Below are 21,990 nucleotides of genomic sequence, written 5' to 3'. Positions count from 1 at the left end.
AGATTTTATTTGCTAATGGGTATAAAATGGTGGTCATTAAAGTAATAAAAAAAAAAGAAAGGAAAAATAAAATTTTATTAGTTGTAAATAATTATGCTTAATTCTTTTATTTTCTAATTACATTCTAATGTCACATCAAGCTATCAAGATTTATTTTCTAGATTATGAATCAAAAGTAAGTAACCTGAAAAGAAAGTTAATTGTCTTTAACTTATTGTTAAAGACTATTAAGTCTTTAACTCCAATGTTAGCAGCCTTTTCAGCATACCTAATTTGAAATAGATAAATTGTTATATAGCTGATTAAAATCTTAAAGTGGCTTTGACCCATTTTCCTTTCTTATAGCTTAATCAACTGTTTTTATAGTATTTCCAATGTTTCAGTTATTTTCCTCAAATTTGGACATCCTGCCTAAGTGAAAACATCTTAGTGAAGTCAGACACAGTTACAGGAATATTGCACAACAGGGTCAGACAGATCTTTCCATGAGTTTCAAAAGAGACTGATTGGAGTCTACACTGCAATCACCAAACCTCTGTCTTGATGAACATGTGCCACATTTATAACACAGTATTGGGCTACTATTGTTGCTATATGTCATTGCTTCAATAATAAAACCTTGCTGCATAGTTTTGTGAACTAAGTATAAAGCTTGACCTGGTTCTGATAAATAGAAGATTTTTTTCAAAAGAAAAACAGATAAAGAGCTATAACTGTAGCAGATGTGGTGTATGGGTGCGTGTGTGTGTTTGTGTGTGTATAAAGTAATAATAGCACTAAAGGAGCTTCAATTGGTATAAAAGAAGAGTAAAGTATTTATTGTGTGGTGCACATTAATAAAAAGCACACTACAAAATCACTTCAAAGATCATTTTTGTTAAACTACACTGGGAAAATATAGCCTGAGGATCTTTGGGCCAGTAACAATCTCTTTCAGACCTCAGTTGTCTCATCTGTAAATGAATAAGAGTACCCATTCAAAAGGCCCCCCATTTAAAATTTATATATGAGAGGCAATAACAGTGTCTTAAAGTTACACACATGTACACACACAAAGACAAACAAGGTTAAAAATTTAAATAACCTAATGATTTCTTTATCTTTGCTCTTCAAGCTGGTCATGTGGTTACTGATATAATAAAATCAGAGTTGAAGACATTTTAACTCTAATTTTCTATCAGAGTAGCTTTTAGTGTTAAACAGAGATAGAAAAGAAAAAAATCCAGGAATTATTTAAGTTAGAAATACTTTTTAATATAAATTATGCTAGATTACTTTTCAGTTGCTCTTTGGAAAAGTAGAAATGCACAGTCAATGCTCTCATGTGGAAAATGTAAAGATCAAGCAAGTGAATCTAAGATTCAGAGGAGGAAAATACCTATGTAAGAGTCATGAAGGAAAAATATACGAGGTGTCTCTATTAGTAACGGATTTAGAGATGAGTGTGCTATCTTACCAGGAAGCACTTATCTTTGGCACAAATGGTTGAGTGGTCAAAAGAAGTCTTGAGGGTAAGAATACTTTAGAAAATACAGAAAATACATGTGAGGTGAATGTCTACTAATGATGTGTTCCAAATATTTTATGATATTTATCATATCTGTTATTCCATAATTCAGGTCATTAATAAAATACAATTACACGAGAGAGTCTGCTTAATAAAGGTACATTTCCTGCATCTGCATAAATTTTACCATAGACTTGAAGTATTCTGCATATGCTCTAGCTTTGATAAAAGTTGGTTGTTTTAAAAAGTTGTATTAAAATGTACATAAAATTTAAATATCTCACTTCTACATTTAACACCTTCTCACTGGCTCATAATTTTACTTTTGACTTTCACTGACAATATATAGTAATCTCCAATCCTTAAGGAAAAGCATTTTCAGTTTTAAAAATGCCTATATTTGATTGTATTATATTATTTTATGATTTTGATCATTAACTAAATTAGTCAAAATATTTGATTAGAAACTAGATCTTAACAGAAATATGATTAGGAAATTTATGAAAATAACATTTCTAAGAAATAAGGTCTGCTTTAAACACACACTTCTAGTAAATGCCTGATACATAAACAATATTCAATGACTATTAAAGAGATGAATGAAAGTGGTGGGAGGTGGTTCTAGTCTTATGAACTGCCCATTTCTCCTCCTATTATACCATCTGTCTCCCTAGATGGCACATAGGCATAAAACAATATATCTGATTATTCTTTTTAAAAAAAGACACTGCTAAGAACAGTCACTAAATGTAGGTTCATTTCAAAAGCAAAAAGGGAGGCTTCAGAAATAACATCTTAGAAAAAGAAAATCAAATTTTAGAGGTAAAATGACAAGAAATCTCTTAGGTTTAAAGTAAAACCGTCTCAAGGGCTTTTATACTCTCAAACGGACTACTTTTCTCTTTATTCTGCTGCTGCTGCTTAAGAGAAAAAAGCAGCAGAAGCACTGCAAGAAAAGAAATGAGATAACCACAGCTTTGTAGTCTAATCTGAAGTCCGGGGGTGTGATACCTCCAGCTTTGTTCTTTTTTTCTCAAGATTGCTTTGGCAATTCAGGGTTTCTTGTGGTTCCATATAAATTTTAGAATTACTTGTTCCAGTTCTGTGAAAAATGTCATGGGTATTCTGATAGAGATTGCACTGAACCTGTAGATTGCTTTGGGTAGTCTGAACATTTTAACAATATTAATTCTCCCAATCCAAGAACACAGGATATCTTTCCATTTCTTTGTATCATTTTCAATTTCCTTCATCAATGTTGTATAGTTTTCAGAGTGTAGGTCTTCCATCTCCTTTGTCAAGTTTATTCCTAGGTATTTTATTCTTTTTGGTGTGATTTTAAACAGATTGTTTCCTTGCTTTCTCTTTTTGATAGTTTATTATTAGTGTATAGAAAAGTGACAGATTTCTGTGTATAAATCTTGTATGCTGCAACTTTACTGAATTTATTTACTAGTTCTAGTAGTTTTTTGGTGGAGACTTTAGGGTTTTCTATGTATAGTATCATGTCATCTGCAAATAGTGAAAATTTTACTCCCTCTTCCAATTTGATGCCTTTTCTTTTTCTTCTCTGACTGCTGTGGTTAGGACGTCTAGTATTATTTTAAATAGAAGTGGTGAGAGTGGGCATCCTTGTCTCATTCCTTATTTTAGAGGAAAGAATTTTAGCTTTTCACTGTTGAGTATGATATTAGCTGTGAGTTTGCCATAAATGGGTCTTTATTATGTTGAGATATGTTCCCTCTAAGCCAACTTTGATGAGCGTTTACATCATGAATGGATGTTGAATTTTGTCAAATGCTTTTCCTGCATCTGTTGAGATGATCATGTGATTTTTATCCTTCCTTTTGTTAATGTGGTAGACCACATTGATTGGTCTGCAAATATTGAACCATCCTTGTGTCCCTGGAATAAACCCCACTTGACTGTGGCATGTATTTTTTATTTATTACTGAATACAATTTGCTAATATTTTGGGGGGGTGGAATTTTTGCATCTACATTCATCAGAGGTATTCTCCTGTAATGTTATTTTTCTGTAGTGTCTTTGTGTGATTTTTGTTCCAGGTTAATAATGGCCCCATAAAATCAATTTGGGAGTGCTCATCAATTTTTTGGAGCAGTTTGAGAGAATAGGTATTAGCTTTTCTTTATATGTTTGGTAGAATTTCCCCATGAAACCATCAAATCTCAGACTTTTGTTTGCTGTTTTTTTTTTTTAATTAAAAATTCAATTTCACTACTAATGATGGGTCTGTTTAGATTGTCTATTTCTTCCTGATTCTGTCTTGGAAGGCTGTATATTTCAGGAATTTGTCCATTTCTTCTACATTGTCCAATTTGTTGGCATACAACTGTTGGTGGTACTCTTATTTTTTTTCTGTATCTCTATGATATTGGTTATTATTTCTCCTATTTCATTTCTTATTTTGTTTATTTGGGCCCGCTATCTTTTTTTCTTGATGAGCCTAGCTAAAGGTTTATCAATTTTGTTTAGCTTTTCAAAAAAACACCTCTTGGTTTCATTGATTTTTTTTTTTTTGATCTCTATGTTATTTATTTCCTCTCTCCTCTTTATTTTTTCCTTCCTTCTGTTTATTTTGGGTTTTATTTATTCTTCTTTTTCTAATTCCTGTAGATGGTAGGTTCAGTTGTTTATTTGAGATTTTTATTGCTTCTTGAGGAAGGCCTGTATCATTATAAACTTCCCTCTTACTGCTTTTGCTGCATCCCATATATTTTGGAAAGTTGTGTTTCCATTTTCATTTGTCTTGAGGTATTTTCTGATTTCTTCATTGAACCATTGGTTTTTAAATAGCATGTTGTTTTAGTCTCCATGTGTTTATACTTTTCCCATGTTTCTTCCTGTAATTGATTTCTAGTTTCATACCACTGTTTTCAGAAAAAAATGCTTGATATAATTTCTATCCTCTTAAATTTGTTGAGGCTTATTTTGTGACCTACCATGTGATCTAAATGGAGAATGTTCCATTCACACTTGAAAAGAATGTGTATTCTGCTGCTTGGGGATGGAATGTCCTGTTGATACTGATTAAGTCCAACTGGTCTAAAGGGTCATTTAAGACCATTTTCCTTATTGATTTTGTCTGGATGATCTGTCCATTGATGTAAGTGGGGTGTTAAAGGCCCCTACTATTACTGTATTACTGTCAATTTCTCACTTTATGTCTGTTAACATTTGCTTATATATTCAGGTGCTCCTGTACTAGGTGCATACATGTTATATCCTCTTCTTGGATTGATCCCTTTATCTTATATAACACCCTTCTTTGTCTTTTGTTATAGACTTTAATGTCTACTTTGTCTGATATGAGTATTGCTACCCTTGCTTTCTTGTCATTTTCATTTTGATGAAATATCTTTTTCCATCCCCTCACTTTCAGTCTGTGTGTGTCTTTATCTCTGAAGTTAATCTCATGCAAGCAGCATATAAATGGGTCTTGTCATTTTATCCAATCAGCCACCCTATGTCTTTTGATTGGAGCATTTAGTCCACTGACATTTAAAGTGATTATTGATAGGCATGTACTTATTGCCATTTTGTTACTTGTTATCTAGTTGTTTTTGTAGCTCTCTGTTGTTTTCTTCTTTTGGTTTCTTCCCTTGCGGTTTGATGATTTTCTTTAGTGTTATGCTTCTGTTTCTTTCTCTCTAGTTTTTGTATATCTATTGTAGGTTTTTGATTTGCAGTTACCATGGGATTCATATACTTAGATTTCTAACTATATCTACTTGTTTTAAACATGTAGATAAGTTCAAACACATTCTAAAAGATCTACATTTTTTACTCCCCTCCCTACATTTTGTGTTTCTGATGTCATATTTTACATCTTCATGTTTCCCTTTACTGAATATTGTAGTTACAGTTGGTTTTATAATTTTTTTATCTTTTAATTTTTGTAGTAGCTTACTTACTTGGTTGATCCTCAGCCTTTACTATATATTTGCCTTTCCTAGTGGGATTTGCCTTTCCTATAGATACTTATTTCTTGTTATAGTATTTTCTTTTCCACTTACAGAATACCCTTTAACCTTTCTTTTAGGGTTGGTTTAGTATTGATGAATTCTTTTAATTTCTGCTTTTCTGAAAAGTTCTTTATCTTTCCTTCAATTCCAAATGATAATCTTGCTGGGTAGAGAATCCCAGGTTGCAGTTTTTTTCCCTTTTAGCACTTTTAATATATCATGCCACTCCCTTCAGGCCTGCAACGTTTCTGCAGAGAAATCAGCTGATAGCCTTACAGTAGGACCCTTGTATATAGCTCTTTGTTTTTCTCTTGTTGCCTTTAAAATTCTCTCTTTAACTGTTGTCATTTTAATTAAGATATGTGTGCATCTGTTTGGATTCATCTTGTTTGGGATCCTCTGTGATTCCTGTAACTGGATATTTTTTCCTTCTTCAGATTCAGGAAATTTTCAGCCATAATTTCATTAAATACATTTTCAGCCCCCTTCTCCACCTCTTCTTCTAGGAACCCTTTAATGCAAATGTTGGTATGCCTGATGTTGTCTCAGAGGTCCCTTAAATTGTTCCCATTTTTTAAATTTTATCTTTCTTTTGCTGTTCTGATTGGGTGATTTCCATTATTCTATCTTCCAGATCACTTATATATTCTTCTGTATCACCTAATCTGCTGTTAATTCCTTCTAGTATGTTCTTCATTTCAGTTACTGTATTCTTCAGTTCTCACTGGTTCTTTTTTATATTGTCTAGTTCCTTGCTAAAATTCTCACTGTGTTCATCCATTCTTTTCCCTAATTCAGTTAGCATTATCACCAACGCTTTGAACTCTTTATCTAATAAATTGTTTATTTCTGTATCATTGGTTGTTTTTTTCAGGGTTTTTCTCTTGCTCTTTCAATTGAAACAAACTCATATCTTCTCATTTTGCTTAACTTTCTTTGTCTCTATGAAATTAGGTGGAAAAGTTAGCTATTTCAATCTTAAAGCAGTGTCCTTGTATAGGAACATCCCTATACATGTTGCATGTGCCCAGTGGCTTTGGTGGGAGAGCAAGTCACACCTTTCCCCAGGGTTAGCTAGCAGCACTCACCTTGGTAGGAGGTGGTGCTGGAGATGGAGATGCTAGAGAGCCAAGTGAGAGCTGAGGCTTCTCCTTTGGTTAGCATCCAAAACCACTCTATTGGGGGTGGTGGGTCCCAAGCTGCTGGAGCAGAAGCCCTGAGGGTCGGGTTTGAGCTGCCTCCATTCCCTTTAAGTGTGTGTTCTTCTCCCTCCCAGTACCAGCACCGTTGCCCCAGAGGTGAGCAGTGCTGGAGAGAGAGGGGCTGGTGCAAGCCCTTAGTGTGGGTCTGGGCGTGGGCTGTGTTGACCCCGGCTGCAGTCAGCAACCCAGACAGCTTCTGATGAGCTCCCTGTGTAAGCATCAGTAACGGCTGTCCCTGCCCTGCTTAGATGCCACTTCAGGTCTGAACAGCATTTGTCCCTCACAGCTGAGCTCTTCCTCAGCTGCTGCAGCCCTTGCCATGGCAGGGAGCTGTGCCACTGAGCAGGTGGGGCAGGTGCTGGCAATCAGTGGGTTGGGGGCATGGGCTGTGGCAGTCCAGCCAAAGTCAGAGTCCCAGACTGCTTCTGATGCACTGCTTGTGTAAGTGCCCACAATGCTGCCCCTGCCCTGCTCAGAGGCCACTACAGGTCTGAGCCACCTTTGTGCCTCATATCGGAGCTCTCCCCTCAGCTATGGCAGCCCTCACCCCAATGTGGAGCTGCATCATGGAGCAAGCGGGGCTACAGCAATCGCTCAGCTCAGGCTGGGGCAAATGCCAGGGCAGTCATGGGAAACCAGCCAGTGACCGAGGCAGTTTCAGTCTGCCCTGTTTCAGGAGTAAGCAAGCATATGTGCACTCCTCACAAATAGAGTCCAAGCTTCCAAGAGCCCTCCTGTTAGTCCCACTGCCCATCCAACTGGCCAAGGGGACTGAGCTTCCCAGTGTCAGACCCCAGGGCTGGTGCACCCAAAATATGGCTTGAACCGCTCACTCCCAAGGATCTCCTCTTCTGAGTCCCCTCCCAGGGGCACAGGTCCCAACCCTCTCACCTCTCTTCCCTTCCTACCCAATTCTGTATGGATCTTTCTTACAGCCCTGGTTGTACAGGAGTCTTTCTCCAGTTAGTTTTCAGTGAAAATTTTTCCACATGTAGATGTATTTTTGATGTGTTCATGGAAGTAGGTGAGTCCTACGTCCTCCTACTCCAACATCTTGATCTCCTCTTTTGATTTTGTAATTCTTGTAGAGTAACTAACACTTAGACAGTCTCCAAATAGCAGCAAAAATGAACTGCCGAACTGAGTAGTACTTTGAAAAGTGAGAGGGCTAAGTAAGAAAAGTAACAGTTTCAACTATTTACCTGGACAGAGCAACTTGGGTTCAATGATGAACAAAAATGGAGCTCACCACTAAATGACCTTGACAAATCAACACTAGATATATTATTTTTCCTCATTTGTTGTAATTCTTCCACAAATCAGTGAATCATGACAAGTGCTAGGAATAGTGTCTAATTCACAGGATTTAGTAATACTAATTACAGTGATTGCCGTTACTGACATTACTACTCTTAATGTAAAGCAATTATGAGATCCTCAAAGCAAAAAAGGACAATAACTCTTTTTCTCTTACATGAAACATTTTCAGCCTCACTTAGAAACAGATATAACTAGCTTAGTCACTCATTCATTATTAGTTTCCATTTCTGATCAAAAGGTCCCATATTTCCCTGGCAGGGAAAGGCAGAATTGAAGATTATAGTTCCTTAAATTCTTAAAGACAGTATAAAGGATTGCCCGTATGACTGTGAATAATTTCATGCTCCTGTATCTCTCTTGGACAAAAGTATGACTCTGATGTGATTCCACTGGTATGAGACAGGAATGCAATCAAGGACTACAGGGAAAATGTTGATATTTTCCCTTCACCAAAATACAATTAAGTGTTTAAGTACATGCATGTATATACACACAAACTAAGGAAGTTCAATAAGCAATTGAAATAATCTCAGAGGAAAACACAATTAAGAAATGAAACTTTAAAATGAAGATAAGAAAATGAAAATTCTAACATTCAAAGAACACTAAGATAACCTATATAAAAAATTAATCATTTTTATTATTTTATATTCAACAAAGGATTTTAAAAGAAGTTCAACTTTTTTCAGGTATTTCTAAACAGAAGGCATGGTTTAAGTAAAATCATAAAACATTTTAGGATATTCTATGAATGTGATGAAGTCCATGGTTATGATTACATTATGTTATCTCCAACAACTCAAGACAGAATATTACTTACTGTTGGAAAAATTGTATGTATGATCTTTTAAAATTTTGGTCAATTCTTCAAAACATAACTGTCACTTATATCACTGTGCATTACTGACTAGGAATAATCCATAGCGTCATTTTGAAATCCTTGTCTTATGATTAGCATTTTATAAAGCAGTAGTGCTGGGTTTATTTGGAAGAAAAAATATAAATTCAATTATTTTAAAGAAAAGATTCCTTCCTCAAATCGGCTCAAAGAAAAATATTTAATAAACTGGCAACCTACGTTTTTCAAGACAATGCTGCCACCTGTTGGAAAAATATTTCCCAAATGTTAGAGTAAATATCACATTCTAAAGAACTATATATCATAATCTTCCAATTATCCACAGAAAAAAGACACACCTTACTTAATAATTCTGACCATTTTATTTTTCTGACTTTTAATAACTATGTCTTAATTGAACACCAATTAATTATGGTTTTTAGTGTATTTAAATACTAAATACAAATAGGTTGAAATGACATCATCAAAAACAATGCAGCTCTAAAGAGCTAACACCTATCCTTCTCAAACTCTTCCAAAATATAGCAGAGGGAGGAACACTCCCAAATTCATTCTACGAGGCCACCATCACCCTGAAACCAAAACCAGACAAAGATGTCACAAAGAAAGAAAACTACAGGCCAACATCACTGATGAACATAGATGAAAAAATCCTCATCAAAATACTAGCAAACAGACTCCAACAGCACATTAAAACGATCATTAACCATGATCAAGTGGGGTTTATCCCAGGAATGCAAGGATTCTTCAATATACACAAATCAATCAATGTGATACACCATATTAACAAATTGAAGGAAAAAAACCATATGATCATCTCAATAGATGCAGAAAAAGCTTTCAACAAAATTCAACACCCATTTATGATAAAAACCCTCCAGAAAGTAGGCATAGAGGGAACTTACCTCAACATAATAAAGGCCATATATGACAAACCCACAGCCAACTGAAACCATCTCCTCGAAGATCAGGAACAAGACAAGGATGTTCACTCTTACCACTATTATTCAACGTAGTTTTGAAAGTTTTAGCCACAGCAATCAGAGAAGAAAAAGAAATAAAAGAAATCCAAATTGGAAAAGAAGAAGTAAAGCTGTCACTGTTTGCAGATGATACGATACTATACATAGAGAATCCTAAAGATGCTAACAGAAAACTACTAGAGCTAATAATCAATGAATTTGGTAAAGTAGCAGGATACAAAATTAATGCACAGATATCTCTTGCATTCCTATACACTTATGATGAAGAATCTGAAAGTGAAATTAAGGAAACACTCCCATTTACCATTACAATAAAAAGAATAAAATACCTAGGAATAAACCTACCTAAGGAGACAAAGGACCTGCATGCAGAAAACTATAAGACACTGATGAAAGAAATTAAAGATGATACAAACAGATGGAGAGATATACCATGTTCTCGGATAGGAAGAATCAACATTATGAAAATGACTATATTACCCAAAGCAATCTACAGATTCAGTGCAATCCCTATCAAACTACCAATGGCATTTTTCACAGAACTAGAACAAAAAATTTAACCATTTGTATGGAAACACAAAAGACCCTGAATAGCCAAAGCAATCTTGAGAAAGGAAAATGGAGCTGGAGGAATCAGGTTCCCAGACTTCAGACTATACTACAAAGCTACAGTAATCAAGACAGTATGGTACTGGCACAAAAACAGAAATATAGATCAATGGAACTGGATAGAAAGCCCAGAGATAAACCCACGCACATATGGTCACCTTATTTTGATAAAGGAGGCAAGAATATACAATGGAGAAAAGACAGCCTCTTCAATAAGTGGTGCTGGGAAAACTGGACAGCTACATGTGAAAGAATGAAATTAGAACACTCCCTAACACCATATACAAACATAAACTCAAAATGGATTAAAGACCTAAATGTAAGACCAGACACTATCAAACTCTTAGACGAAAACATAGGCAGAACACTCTATGACATAAATCACAGCAAGATCCTTTTTGACCCCCCTCTTAGAGAAATGGAAATAAAATCAAAAATTAAAAAATGGGACCTAATGAAACTTAAAAGCTTTTGCACAGCAAAGGAAACCATAAACAAGACAAAAAGACAACCCTCAGAATGGGAGAAAATATTTGCAAATGAAGCAACTGACAAAGGATTAATCTCCAAATTTTACAAGCAGCTCATGCAGCTCAATATCAAAAAAACAAACAACCCAATCCAAAAATGGGCAGAAGACCTAAATAGACACTTCTCCAAAGAAGATATACAGATTGCCAACAAACACATGAAATGATGCTCAACATCACCAATCATTAGAGAAATGCAAATCAAAACTACAATGAGGTATCACCTCACACTGGTGAAAATGGCCATCATCAAAAAATCTATAAACAATAAATGCTGGAGAGGGTGTGGAGAAAAGGGAACCCTCTTGCACTGTTGGTGGGAATGTAAATTGATACATCCACTATGGAGAACAGTATGGAGGTTCCTTAAAAAACTAAAAACAGAACTACCATATGACCCAGCAATCCCACTACTGGGCATATACCCTGAGAAAACCATAATTCAAAAAGAGTCATGTACCACAATGTTCATTGCAGCTCTATTTACAATAGCTAGAACATGGAAGCAACCTAAATGTCCATCGACAGATGAATGGATAAAGTAGATGTGGCACATATATACAATGGAATATTACTCAGCCATAAAAAGAAACGAAATTGAATTATTTGTAGTGAGGTGGATGGACCTAGAGTCTGTCATACAGAGTGAAGTAAGTCAGAAAGACAAAAACAAATACTGTATGCTAACACATATATATGGAATCTAAGGAAAAAAAAAAAAAAAGGTCATGAAGAACCTAGTGGCAAGACGGGAATAAAGACACAGACCTACTAGAGAATGGACTTGAGGATATGGGGAGGGGGAGGGGTGAGATGAGACAGGGTGAGAGAGTGTCATGGACATATATACACTACCAAATGTAAAATAGATAGCTAGTGGGAAGCAGCCGCATAGCACAGGGAGATCAGCTCGGTGCTTTGTGACCACCTAGAGGGGTGGGATAGGGAGGGTGGGAGGGAGGGAGATGCAAGAGGGAAGAGATATGGGAACATATGTATATGTATAACTGATTCACTTTGTTATAGAGCAGAAACTAACACACCATTGTAAAGCAATTATACTTCAATAAAGATGTTTTAAAAAAATAAAAAATAAAGGGAGGGATGGTTCTGATGAACCTAGGGGCAGGACAGGAATAAAGATGCAGACGTAGAGAATGGACTTGAGGACATGGGGAGGGGGAAGGGTAAGCTGGGATGATGTGAGAGAGTGGCATGGACTTATATATACTACCAAATGTAAAATAGATAGCTAGTGGGAAGCAGCCACATAGCACAGGGAGATCAGCTCAGTCCTTTGTGACCACCTAGAGGGGTGGGTTAGGGAGGGTGGGAGTGAGATGCAAGAGGAAGAAGATATGGGGATATATGTATATGTATAGCTGATTCACTTTGTTATAAGGCAGAAACTAACACACCATTGTAAAGCAATTATACTCTAATAAAGATGTTAAAAAAAACACATAAAACAATGCAGCTCTATAATCACACGTTAACAGTTGGATGATGCAGGTTTTGAATTATCAGATGATGATTCATTCATCCTGAAAGGAAAAAAATATGACTGGGTATCTTTTGGAGTAAATTTTTTAATAAATTTATTTATTTTATTTATTTATTTTTGGCTGTGTTGTGTCTTCGTTGCTGTGCGCAGGCTTTCTCTAGTTGCAGCGAGTGGGGGCTACTGTTCGTTGCAGTGCGCGGGCTTCTCGTTGCGGTGGCTTATCTTGTTGAGGAGCACAGACTCTAGGCACGCAGGCTCTAGAGCGCAGGCTCAGTAGTTGTGGCTCACGGGCTTAGTTGCTCCGCAGCATGTCGGATCTTCCCAGATCAGGGCTCGAACCCGTGTCCCCTGCATTGGCAGGCAGATTCTTAACCACTGCGCCACCAGGGAAGCCCATGACTCGGTATTTTAACAGAAGTTTGATGCTCGCAACTAAGCTAAGTTCAAACTGGAACCACACTAGAAAAGTTATGGAAAAGACAGTCTTATTTCTAATGAGAATATTTCAATCCCTGAAGAATAATTTGGCCCATTTATAATAAATAAAAAGAAAAATATGCCTTAATCACTGTTTTAAGATTTTGTAAAACTACATCATTTCCTACATTTTTTAAAAATCTTGCTTTATTTTTGCTTTTATAATTCTGGGTCCATAAATATCTCAGTTCAATGAACAGCTATTTTTTGAGTACCTACTCTGTACCCACGCACATACACATAAAGTTCATTTAAGTATTCAAAATGAAATAAACACCTCATGTTTAAGATAAGGATAATAATCCTTAGTTATATGGCTGCTGTAAAAACATGAACTAATCAGTTAACACTCGATGAATGACAGCTATCATTAATGGAAGTACTGCTAAAAGGACTGGAGGGTATCGTGAATTGAGAACAAAATGGAGGAAAAAATGTGTTGCTAATTTGTGTTACAAATTAAATATGTAAACTTCAGTTTAAAATTGCCATTGATTTATATTTACCTCATTTATCTTCCCAAATCCTATTGAGTTTATTAAAGAATATAGGATGCAGCTAAACTGGACAAGTGATACAGTTAAACATCAAAAAGTGAGAAACTGAAGCCAATAGACCTGAAATACATAAAACAGATATGTTCTGCATAAAGCAGTGCTGAATAAATATTTGTCACATGAGAAAATTAATGAAGGGTACAAGATGAATGGAAGGCAAAACCAACAATGCTGACTGGTCTGTAAATCAGCACAGACATAACAGGACACACTGGAAAGAATTTCTATGGGTTTTTCCAAAAACAAGTACTGAGAAAACCCCAATCTTAGAGCAGCAAGTATGAGAGCAAGGGGCAAATAAATGGTAAGGGTCAAGTCAAAGGAATTTGGGAATGCCACCAGTGCTCCGAACAGGAAGGCCTAGTTATCAGTGATGTGAAGAGCTTGTAAGACGTCACAAAATAAGATCTTTTTTAAAAGGCTCCAAACAATATTATGTGCTAAGTATCCCAATGAGTCCCTTCCCTATTTCTCATAGGCAACTACAACTCTGACCTGATACTGACATTCTTAAGATTCCCACTTGCAGGGGCTGAAAGTGAAGACATCCTGAGTACTGAGTACAGTTCTCCCAGAGAAATTCTACCAGAACCCTATAGGAAGCCACAGGCCTGTAGCATTCATTCAGGTCTCACTTAGTACAGTCAAGTTCAAGTAAAATGAGGGCTATACTACAAAAGACATCTAAAAAGGTAGGGATAAGAAGACATAAATAACAAAGCATAAAAAATAAGATGACCAAAGATGAAATATACCACTTCTTACAACAAACATGAATGGATTAAAGCCATTAAAAAAAAAAAAGTAACTTTTTGTTAACACCCACTCCCAAAAAAGCAGGGGTATGTGTGTGAGAGAGATAGAGCAAAAACAATTAACATAAAGAGGAAACCTATAAACTACAAGAGACTTAAAAAACATATTAGTGATCATGATGTAAAGATTTTGTTTGGAGGTCAATTTATACCAACTGCAAAACTAAGTAAACAAATCAACCAATAAATAAGAGCATTTTATAGGACAACCAAGGGAATGTGAAGGACAGAATATGTGATGATATTAAGGAATTTTTGATTTCTATATGTGATGATGGTGTTATTGCTATATTTAAAAAAAGGAGTCTGTGTTCAAGGGATATATACTGAAAATGTTTACAGGTAAATAGACATGATGTTTGGTATTTGCTTCAAAATAAGAGGAGAGTTGGGTGGCAGGGTGGGGAGAAAATAAAAATTAACCATGAGTTGATAACTGTTTAAAGTGAGTGATGGGTATATGGAGGTTTGTTTATCATTCTATTTTTTATGTTTGAAATATTTCATAATTCAATAGTTAAAGATAAATGGATAAATAAATAAAACAAATGATTGTCAGGTTAGAAAAAAGGTAAAATCCAACTAATTTTTTTAAAAAAGGAAGCACATAGAAATGATATAAAATAACCTTCAATTTTAAACAAAATTCAATCTTAGATTGACAAACCTCAATTTTAAACGATCACCTTTAAAGTGCGGTTTATACCTTTTCTGATTTGGCTTCCCAAAAGTGTTCGGAAACGCCATGTTCAAAGGCCATCTTTTTTTTTCTTTTAACCAAAAAGCATGAAATGTAAAATTCAGGAAATGTTATTACAAACAACGTGTCTGGCACACTGATAATCTAGATATATGTGAATCTAAACACACTCATATAAATATAGAAAGTACAGAAAATATAATTTGGCAATAATGCTTTCACTAAAATCTTAGCACAGATTTTTCTTTGCTCACAATTTCTATAAATGTACAAATAATGCTTCATTTAAAAACTGAGCACAAAATGAAAAAAATCTTTTAGAATGTAAGATATTCTAATAAAATGCTGAACTTGAATAGGTTTATTTTATAATTATTAAACTATGAACAGCTTGAAAATCACTGGCAGTAGCCTAGTGTAAACAATTCACTACAAAAAACCTTAATGAAGGTTATACAATTTTAAAAAATGTGTTCCAAAAATAAATCTACCATGTTTGATGAAATACTTGTCCTGAATTCTAAAAGAAAGCATCGCTGTTACCTACGGTCCACTGATACCCCGCCTGGCCCCCAACCGATTCCATTTTTGGAACATCAACGTTACAGACTAGATGCAATGCTTAAATAACTACATTCAATTAATTTTAATGTTATTTTTTGAATGCTGAAAATTAAATACTATCTGATTCAACTCCCTGATAGGAAATCATGTAAGCTTTCAGGTTTGAGCTCTCCTAATAGCATAAATATCTAGGCTTCTTACAAAACCATTGATCTAAAGATCAGACTAAAAACAAGTAGCACTTTCAAGATGGACTCAAAGGTTATGAATGCCAGCCAGGTAGTTTGGATTTATTCTCAGGTAACAGGAAGCCACTGAAATGACAGGGTTCCCAAATACCTGTCTCTTAATATCATGTTATTATTATTCTTTCCCTGCTTGAATCCAACTATCCCTACAGTTTTAGTGATCACCTCTATTAAGATGGCTTCCAAATTTGTATTTTAATCACTGACATCTTTGGAACTGCAGATCTGAGTATACAATTGCCTGATTATACAGTTGCCCTGTTATAAGCAACAAATTCTATTTACTCTTCCACCAACCCAAGCCTAAGGCCTGCTTCTCTATTTGCATTAGTCCCTTATAGCCTCTATTTGCATGAATTGGTACACCACCATCCACCAGTTCTCCAGAATTAAAACAATAAAATCAACTTTGTCCTCTCCTCTTTTCTTTCCCCTTCTAACAGTCCAATTCATTACCAAGTCCAAAAGTTTTGTCAAATCAAACTTTTCTTTCCATCACTTCAGTCCAAATAGATCTCTATCCAGGATCACGGTAAACCTAGCAATGCTCCCACCTAACAGAATTTTAGTTCCCTCCCTTTCCCCTCTAGCTCATCTTTCCCAGGGCTTCCAGAGTCATTTCTCTAATAGCTCTAATTATGACACAAATTTTTCTCTGTTGTAAAGCTTTCAATGGCTACCTACCACCTACAGAATGAAGCATAAATTTCAAACCTATGCAAGGCCTTTTATAATCTGACCTTGTCTATCCCCTCACTAGAACAGCTTCTATTGTTCTTTTACACTGAAGTCTACCCACATGAGACTACCTTCTAATCTCTGTGGTATTTCCTATCCCTTCCAGGTGCCAACCAGATATACTTTTCTACCACTCTTTGTGAAATCGTATTTATCCTTCAAGGTGCTGATCAAATGTTTCCAGCTACTTATCTCCCTAAATTCTCCCAGCTACAATCAAACATAAGGCACTCTCTTCTTTTTCTAGCACAGCCCTAACAGTCTGAAAGTTGCTTCTTATAAAAAGGTAAATATTTACCCTCTGATCTAAGTTCTGAGTTAAAAGGCTATACAGATGAGCCTAATCCTTTCCTTTTTTCTTTTTTTAAATTTGGCTGTGTCGGGTCTTAGTTGCGGCATGCTGGATCTTTCATTGTGGTGTGCAGGCTTCTCTCTAGTTGCAGTGTGTGGGCTCTGTAGTTGTGGCACTTGGGCTCTCTAGTTGTGGCGCACGGGCTCTGTAGTTGCAGTGCACGGGCTTAGTTGTCCTGTGGCATGTGGAATCTTAGTTTGCCAACCAGGGATTGAACCTGCATCCCCTGAATTGGAAAGCAGATTCTTAACCTCTGGACCACCAGGTAAGTCCCAAGCCTAATCCTTTTCTATACCACGATTTTTCATATACTTGAAGTTCCTCATAAATCTTCTCTTCAAAGGGTAAACCTCCTCAAGACTCACAGCTAATAATACTCACGTATATAATTTCTAGAAAATTTTATCTTCATAACTATCCCTGTCTGGACACTAGGTTTTCAAGCATCTCTCCTAAACTGTGGTGTCCAGAACCAAACACAATACTCCAAGCAGGTGTTTTCGCATACTATGCATAATATTCACCCCACCCCCAAAATCTGGACATTCACAATGTCAATTAGCAAATAACAACTCAAAATAGTTCTTCAGTTAACAAATTTGTTAGTTTTTAGGGGTGCAGATGTTTAATAAATGTGCAAAAGGAGATGAAAATAATAAAACAAGGTTCAAAGAGGTTCCAGCCAGAATCAAGTATACAAATACAAGAATTTATCTTAGAAAGGAAGAGAATTACCTTTTGAAGCATGAGATAAATGGAATCGTATGGATAAAAACTCAGGGAAATTACAAATAAGAAGGGTGCAATAACTAAGGAATTTTCTAGATCAAGTTTGAGGAATCTTCTACTAAACAATCTACTATAGAGCAAGCAAGCTTTCAATAAAAAGATGTTGATCAACACTTTGCTATTAAAAATGCCGAGTACATGCTATACTCATAATCTTTTTATCCTGAAATACCAATATGCTTTTTTTAAAAAAGTTAAAATTTCCACAGTCCTAAACTTAAATTCAGCTGACTAGACAATACTCAAGACTTATTTTTAATTACATAACAACAGATTTTCTCTTACTAAATAAAACCCTATGTGGAAAATATAGTAGTTCTTTGATGACTGGCACCACAGTAATCAACTGAATTAAAAGAAAAATTAATTTCCTCTAAAGGGTTCTTAAACACTCTTCATTGATGGTGTTCAATTGTGCAATTCAAAGAAAACTCAAGGAGACCTCCAAAGAACCACCTTTCATATCAAGGAAATAGAAAAGTTAGATGGCTTATTTTTTGAAAACTTGCTTGAAAACAAACTAAAAATATTTTCCCTTGCTTTATAGTAGAAGGCTTAGGAAATGTGTAATGGTACTTACAGACTGTATAACACATCTGTACCACAGTCCTCAATTATCTAAGAACTGAGACACACAGAGACATTAGACAGCAGCATACAGTGATTCTACTACATCATTGATAAAAGCCTGATTTTCTCACAATCAAGAGTACATGGGGGCTTCCCTGGTGGCGCAGTGGTTGGGAATCTGCCTGCCAATGCAGGGGACACGGGTTCGAGCCCTGGTCTGGGAAGATCCCACATGCCACGGAGCGACTAAGCCCGTGAGCCACAATTGCTGAGCCTGTGCGTCCGGAGCCTGTGCTCCGCAACAAGAGAGGCCGCGATAGTGAGAGGCCCGCGCACCGCGATGAAGAGTGGCCCCCACTTGCCGCAACTAGAGAAAGCCCTTGCACAGAAACGAAGACCCAACACAGCCATAAATAAATAAATAAATAAAATTAAAAAAAAAAAAAAAAAAGAGTACATGGATTCAAAATATCAAGCTAATTGAAGCATAAACTGGCATAAGCACTTTGGAAAACAATTTGGTATTTTAATAATAAAATTATAAGATAAACATAACCTGTGACTCACAAATTATACCATTTTAGAATACACATGATTTTGTTAATTTAAGTCTTTCTTTAACGATACTGTATTTTCAATGAAATGAATACAAATTTTTTTTTAATGGTCAAAAGATTTGAACAAATACTTCACCAAAGATCCATGGATGGCAAATAAGCACATGAAAAGATTCTCAACATCCTCAGTCATTAGGAAAATGAAAATTAAAACCATGAGATAACACTATCTACCTATTAGAATGGCTAAAATAAAAATAAAAACAAAAAAAATTGACAAAACCAAGTGCTGGTGAGAATGTGAAACTAGAACTTTCATGTGTTGCTGGCAGGAATGCAAAATGGTACAACCAGTTTGGAAAACAGTTTGGTAGTTTCTTATGAAGTTAGTTATATATACATTTACCACACAACTCAGCAATTCCACTCCTAGCTGTTCACCCTAGAGAAATTATGTTCACACAAAATCCTATATGGGAATGTTTATAGAGGCTTTTCGCACAATCACCAAAAACAGTAGAAACAACCTAAATGTCCTTCAGCTGCTGAACGGATAAATAAACTGTGGTAAACCCATATAATGGAAGGGAATACTACTTAGTAACAAAAGTGAACTACTGATACATGGATAAATCTCAGCTGCATTATGCCATGTGAAATAAGCTAGACTCAAAAGACTGCATCTTGTATTCAGTATAGCTCCATTTATTATACATGATGTTCTAGAAAAGGCAAAACTGTAGGAACGTAAAACAGATCAGTGGTTGTCAAGGGCAGGGTGAGGGAATGAAATACTAAGGGGTAGGAGGGACTTTTGGGGGTGATGGAACTGTTCTATATCTTGATTGTGGTGATACATGAGTGTATGCATTTGTCAAAAATCATAAAACCATACACCAAAAAGGATGAACGTTACTGTATGTAAATTATACTTCAATTTAAAAAGGTCAATCTGATGTTTTTTGTATTTTTTTAATGTTACCTGACAACTTATGGAAAAGAAACATTTTTCCCTCTGCTTCCTGTCAAGAAACACTTCACCACCATTCTAGGTTCTTTGTGGACTTTTTTTTTAAGACTTATTTCCTGCCCTGATAGAGTTTAAATGCTCATTAGGGAAACAAGTCTAAGATATTAAAATAAGTTACAGAAAAGGGCTAGGCAAAACAATTTTGAGTAATAAATCAAGGAATACACTTTACATATCCTCTACGAAGAGGAAGAAATGCCCTCAAGAGTTATGGGAAATGAATGGAACACAACTTTGAAAGGTCTTAGTGTTTCTCAATATTATTGGTATTATTATCATCTCTAACTTTCATGTGAGGATACTGAGACCTGGGGAGGACAAATACTTTGTCTGTGATCCCTCTTAGATCTCAAAGTTGAGATTCTAACCCATGCCTTTCTGACCCCAAAGCCTGAGATCTTTTGCATCGCGGCGCTGGAACAACACAAAAGAGTTTACGACGACTGCCACGTGGTGTGATCTCAAAGACCAGCAACGGCCCCTACCTCCCCAAACATCAAGACTTCGCAAGATTCCTACACAGAAACACGGTTAGCGACCTGTATCTTCAAGTCAGCGCAACAGGGTCTTGGGAGTGCAAACTCATGGGAAAGGTAACGTGGAGCCTTGCGGGGATCTCTTTTCCACACAGTCAGCGTGCATGGCCCTACTTCTGACAGTTTTGGCCTTGAGGAAGGTGACGCCTGGGGCCAACGCCGGAGCCACTGAAAAAGGTCAACACCACGAAAGAGGAGAGCGGAGGGGCTCAAAATACACCTCTTCAATTACCCCGCGCCAGCCTGGTCGCAAGGGGGTCACGGGAGGAGGAAAGGCACTTTCCTACCCCTCCCGGGACCCTTTGGTAAAAGACGTCCGCGGACTTGTCCCCGTCTACGTCGCCCGACCTCAAGGACCCACACTGGGGGGGATGGAGGGGGGCGGTCCTCCGCCGGCGAGGCTCTCGGCGCTAGGAGATACAGCGCTAGCGCGGCCGAGGCCGGGCTCAGGACACGGGCGCTGCGGCGCAGGGACGGCGGGCACCCGCAGGGCCGTTCAGCGAGAGCCCGTCTGAAAGCCAGCGGCCAGAGTAGAGAGGGCTGTGGGCAGAACGAACTCGGGTTGTCTACTCTGGTGATTACAAGTGCAGCACATCGTTTTTCGACCCCCCCAACCGCTGCCCTAGCTCTCATCTCACCTCTCCAGTTCTTGTACTCTGGGATATAGTAGTATTTGTTCCCGAACCGGTCTGTGCCCACTTGCTCCTTCACTTCCTTTGACAGCGCTCTCCACAAGACACGGAACAAATTCTGAGACCAACCCATGCCTTCCCCCCGGCTCCAGCGCAGGTCGCCGCGTGACCTGCGGGGAATCCCTGAGACCAAAGCGAGAACGCCCCGGCAGCTGACCCCGCCCACCGGCTCAGAGGAGTCCCACCCACCTCCTTCCGTACACCCTCAAGTAACGACTCTCTCCATTGGCCGGGTGGCATCATGCTTGACCAATGGGAGACTCCGCTCTACACCCCAGCTTCAGTGTTCTGTCATGGCGCCGTCCAGTTCACAAGCAGGTGTGAAGGGACGGGATGCTAGGGTTTTTGTCGGCACGACAAGCGGGTTTGGACGACCCTCTTCACCTTCGGAGAGCGGAGTCCACACGGAGGTAAAGAAAGCCTTATTCTTTTCTCTAATATTTCGGTTAAAATCTGGGCCAATGGCTTGTTAGCTTTGCCTCACACTTGGCCGCCTCATTACCACTTTCCTCCCACCACAACTGGGCTTTACTCTCTCTTCTGTTCTGTGGCTCGAGAAAATAGGATAGCTTTTATATACCTGTAGGCAGGTGGGTGCGCACGCGGGCTCGAGTGAGGGCGCTGTAAATCTAAATGAGGATATTTTCATTTTACTTTATTCCTTCTCCCCGACTACCAAGGAATAACTATCTTCCAAGAATTCGTTCTTTCATTTAGTCGACGTATTTAGTGAGCTGTTACTATGTGCCAAGCAATATGTTAAAGGCGGAGCATAGGCCAGGAATTGAACAAAGTTTAGCATGACTAGAGCAGAGAATTGTGGAGAGAGGGCCATTGACAAGAGATGAAGCTGAAGAAGTAGGGG

General features: G+C 37.2%; 2 protein-coding genes across 4 annotated transcripts in view; one reads left to right on the top strand and one right to left on the bottom strand.

The window, feature by feature from the left end:
• NDUFAF2 (NADH:ubiquinone oxidoreductase complex assembly factor 2) overlaps positions 1–21,277 on the bottom strand; it is a 182,222-nt gene extending 160,945 nt beyond the window's left edge. For both annotated transcript variants that reach the window (XM_059916436.1, XM_059916437.1), the window contains exon 1: positions 21,072–21,277. In XM_059916436.1, coding sequence (XP_059772419.1) covers positions 21,072–21,198 — 127 coding nt within the window. In that variant the 5' untranslated portion in view covers positions 21,199–21,277. The remainder of the gene's footprint in view (positions 1–21,071) is intronic.
• A 145-nt stretch (positions 21,278–21,422) lies between these two features.
• ERCC8 (ERCC excision repair 8, CSA ubiquitin ligase complex subunit) overlaps positions 21,423–21,990 on the top strand; it is a 70,153-nt gene continuing 69,585 nt past the window's right edge. For both annotated transcript variants that reach the window (XM_059916431.1, XM_059916430.1), the window contains exon 1: positions 21,423–21,535. In XM_059916431.1, the coding sequence (XP_059772414.1) occupies positions 21,459–21,535 (77 nt within the window). In that variant the 5' untranslated portion in view covers positions 21,423–21,458. The remainder of the gene's footprint in view (positions 21,536–21,990) is intronic.

The sequence above is a fragment of the Balaenoptera ricei genome, chromosome 3 (assembly GCF_028023285.1).
Source record: "Balaenoptera ricei isolate mBalRic1 chromosome 3, mBalRic1.hap2, whole genome shotgun sequence".
NCBI classification, from domain to species: Eukaryota; Metazoa; Chordata; class Mammalia; order Artiodactyla; family Balaenopteridae; genus Balaenoptera; species Balaenoptera ricei.
The sequence above is the reverse complement of the archived record's forward strand: the minus strand, read 5'-3'. Positions and strand labels throughout refer to the sequence as shown.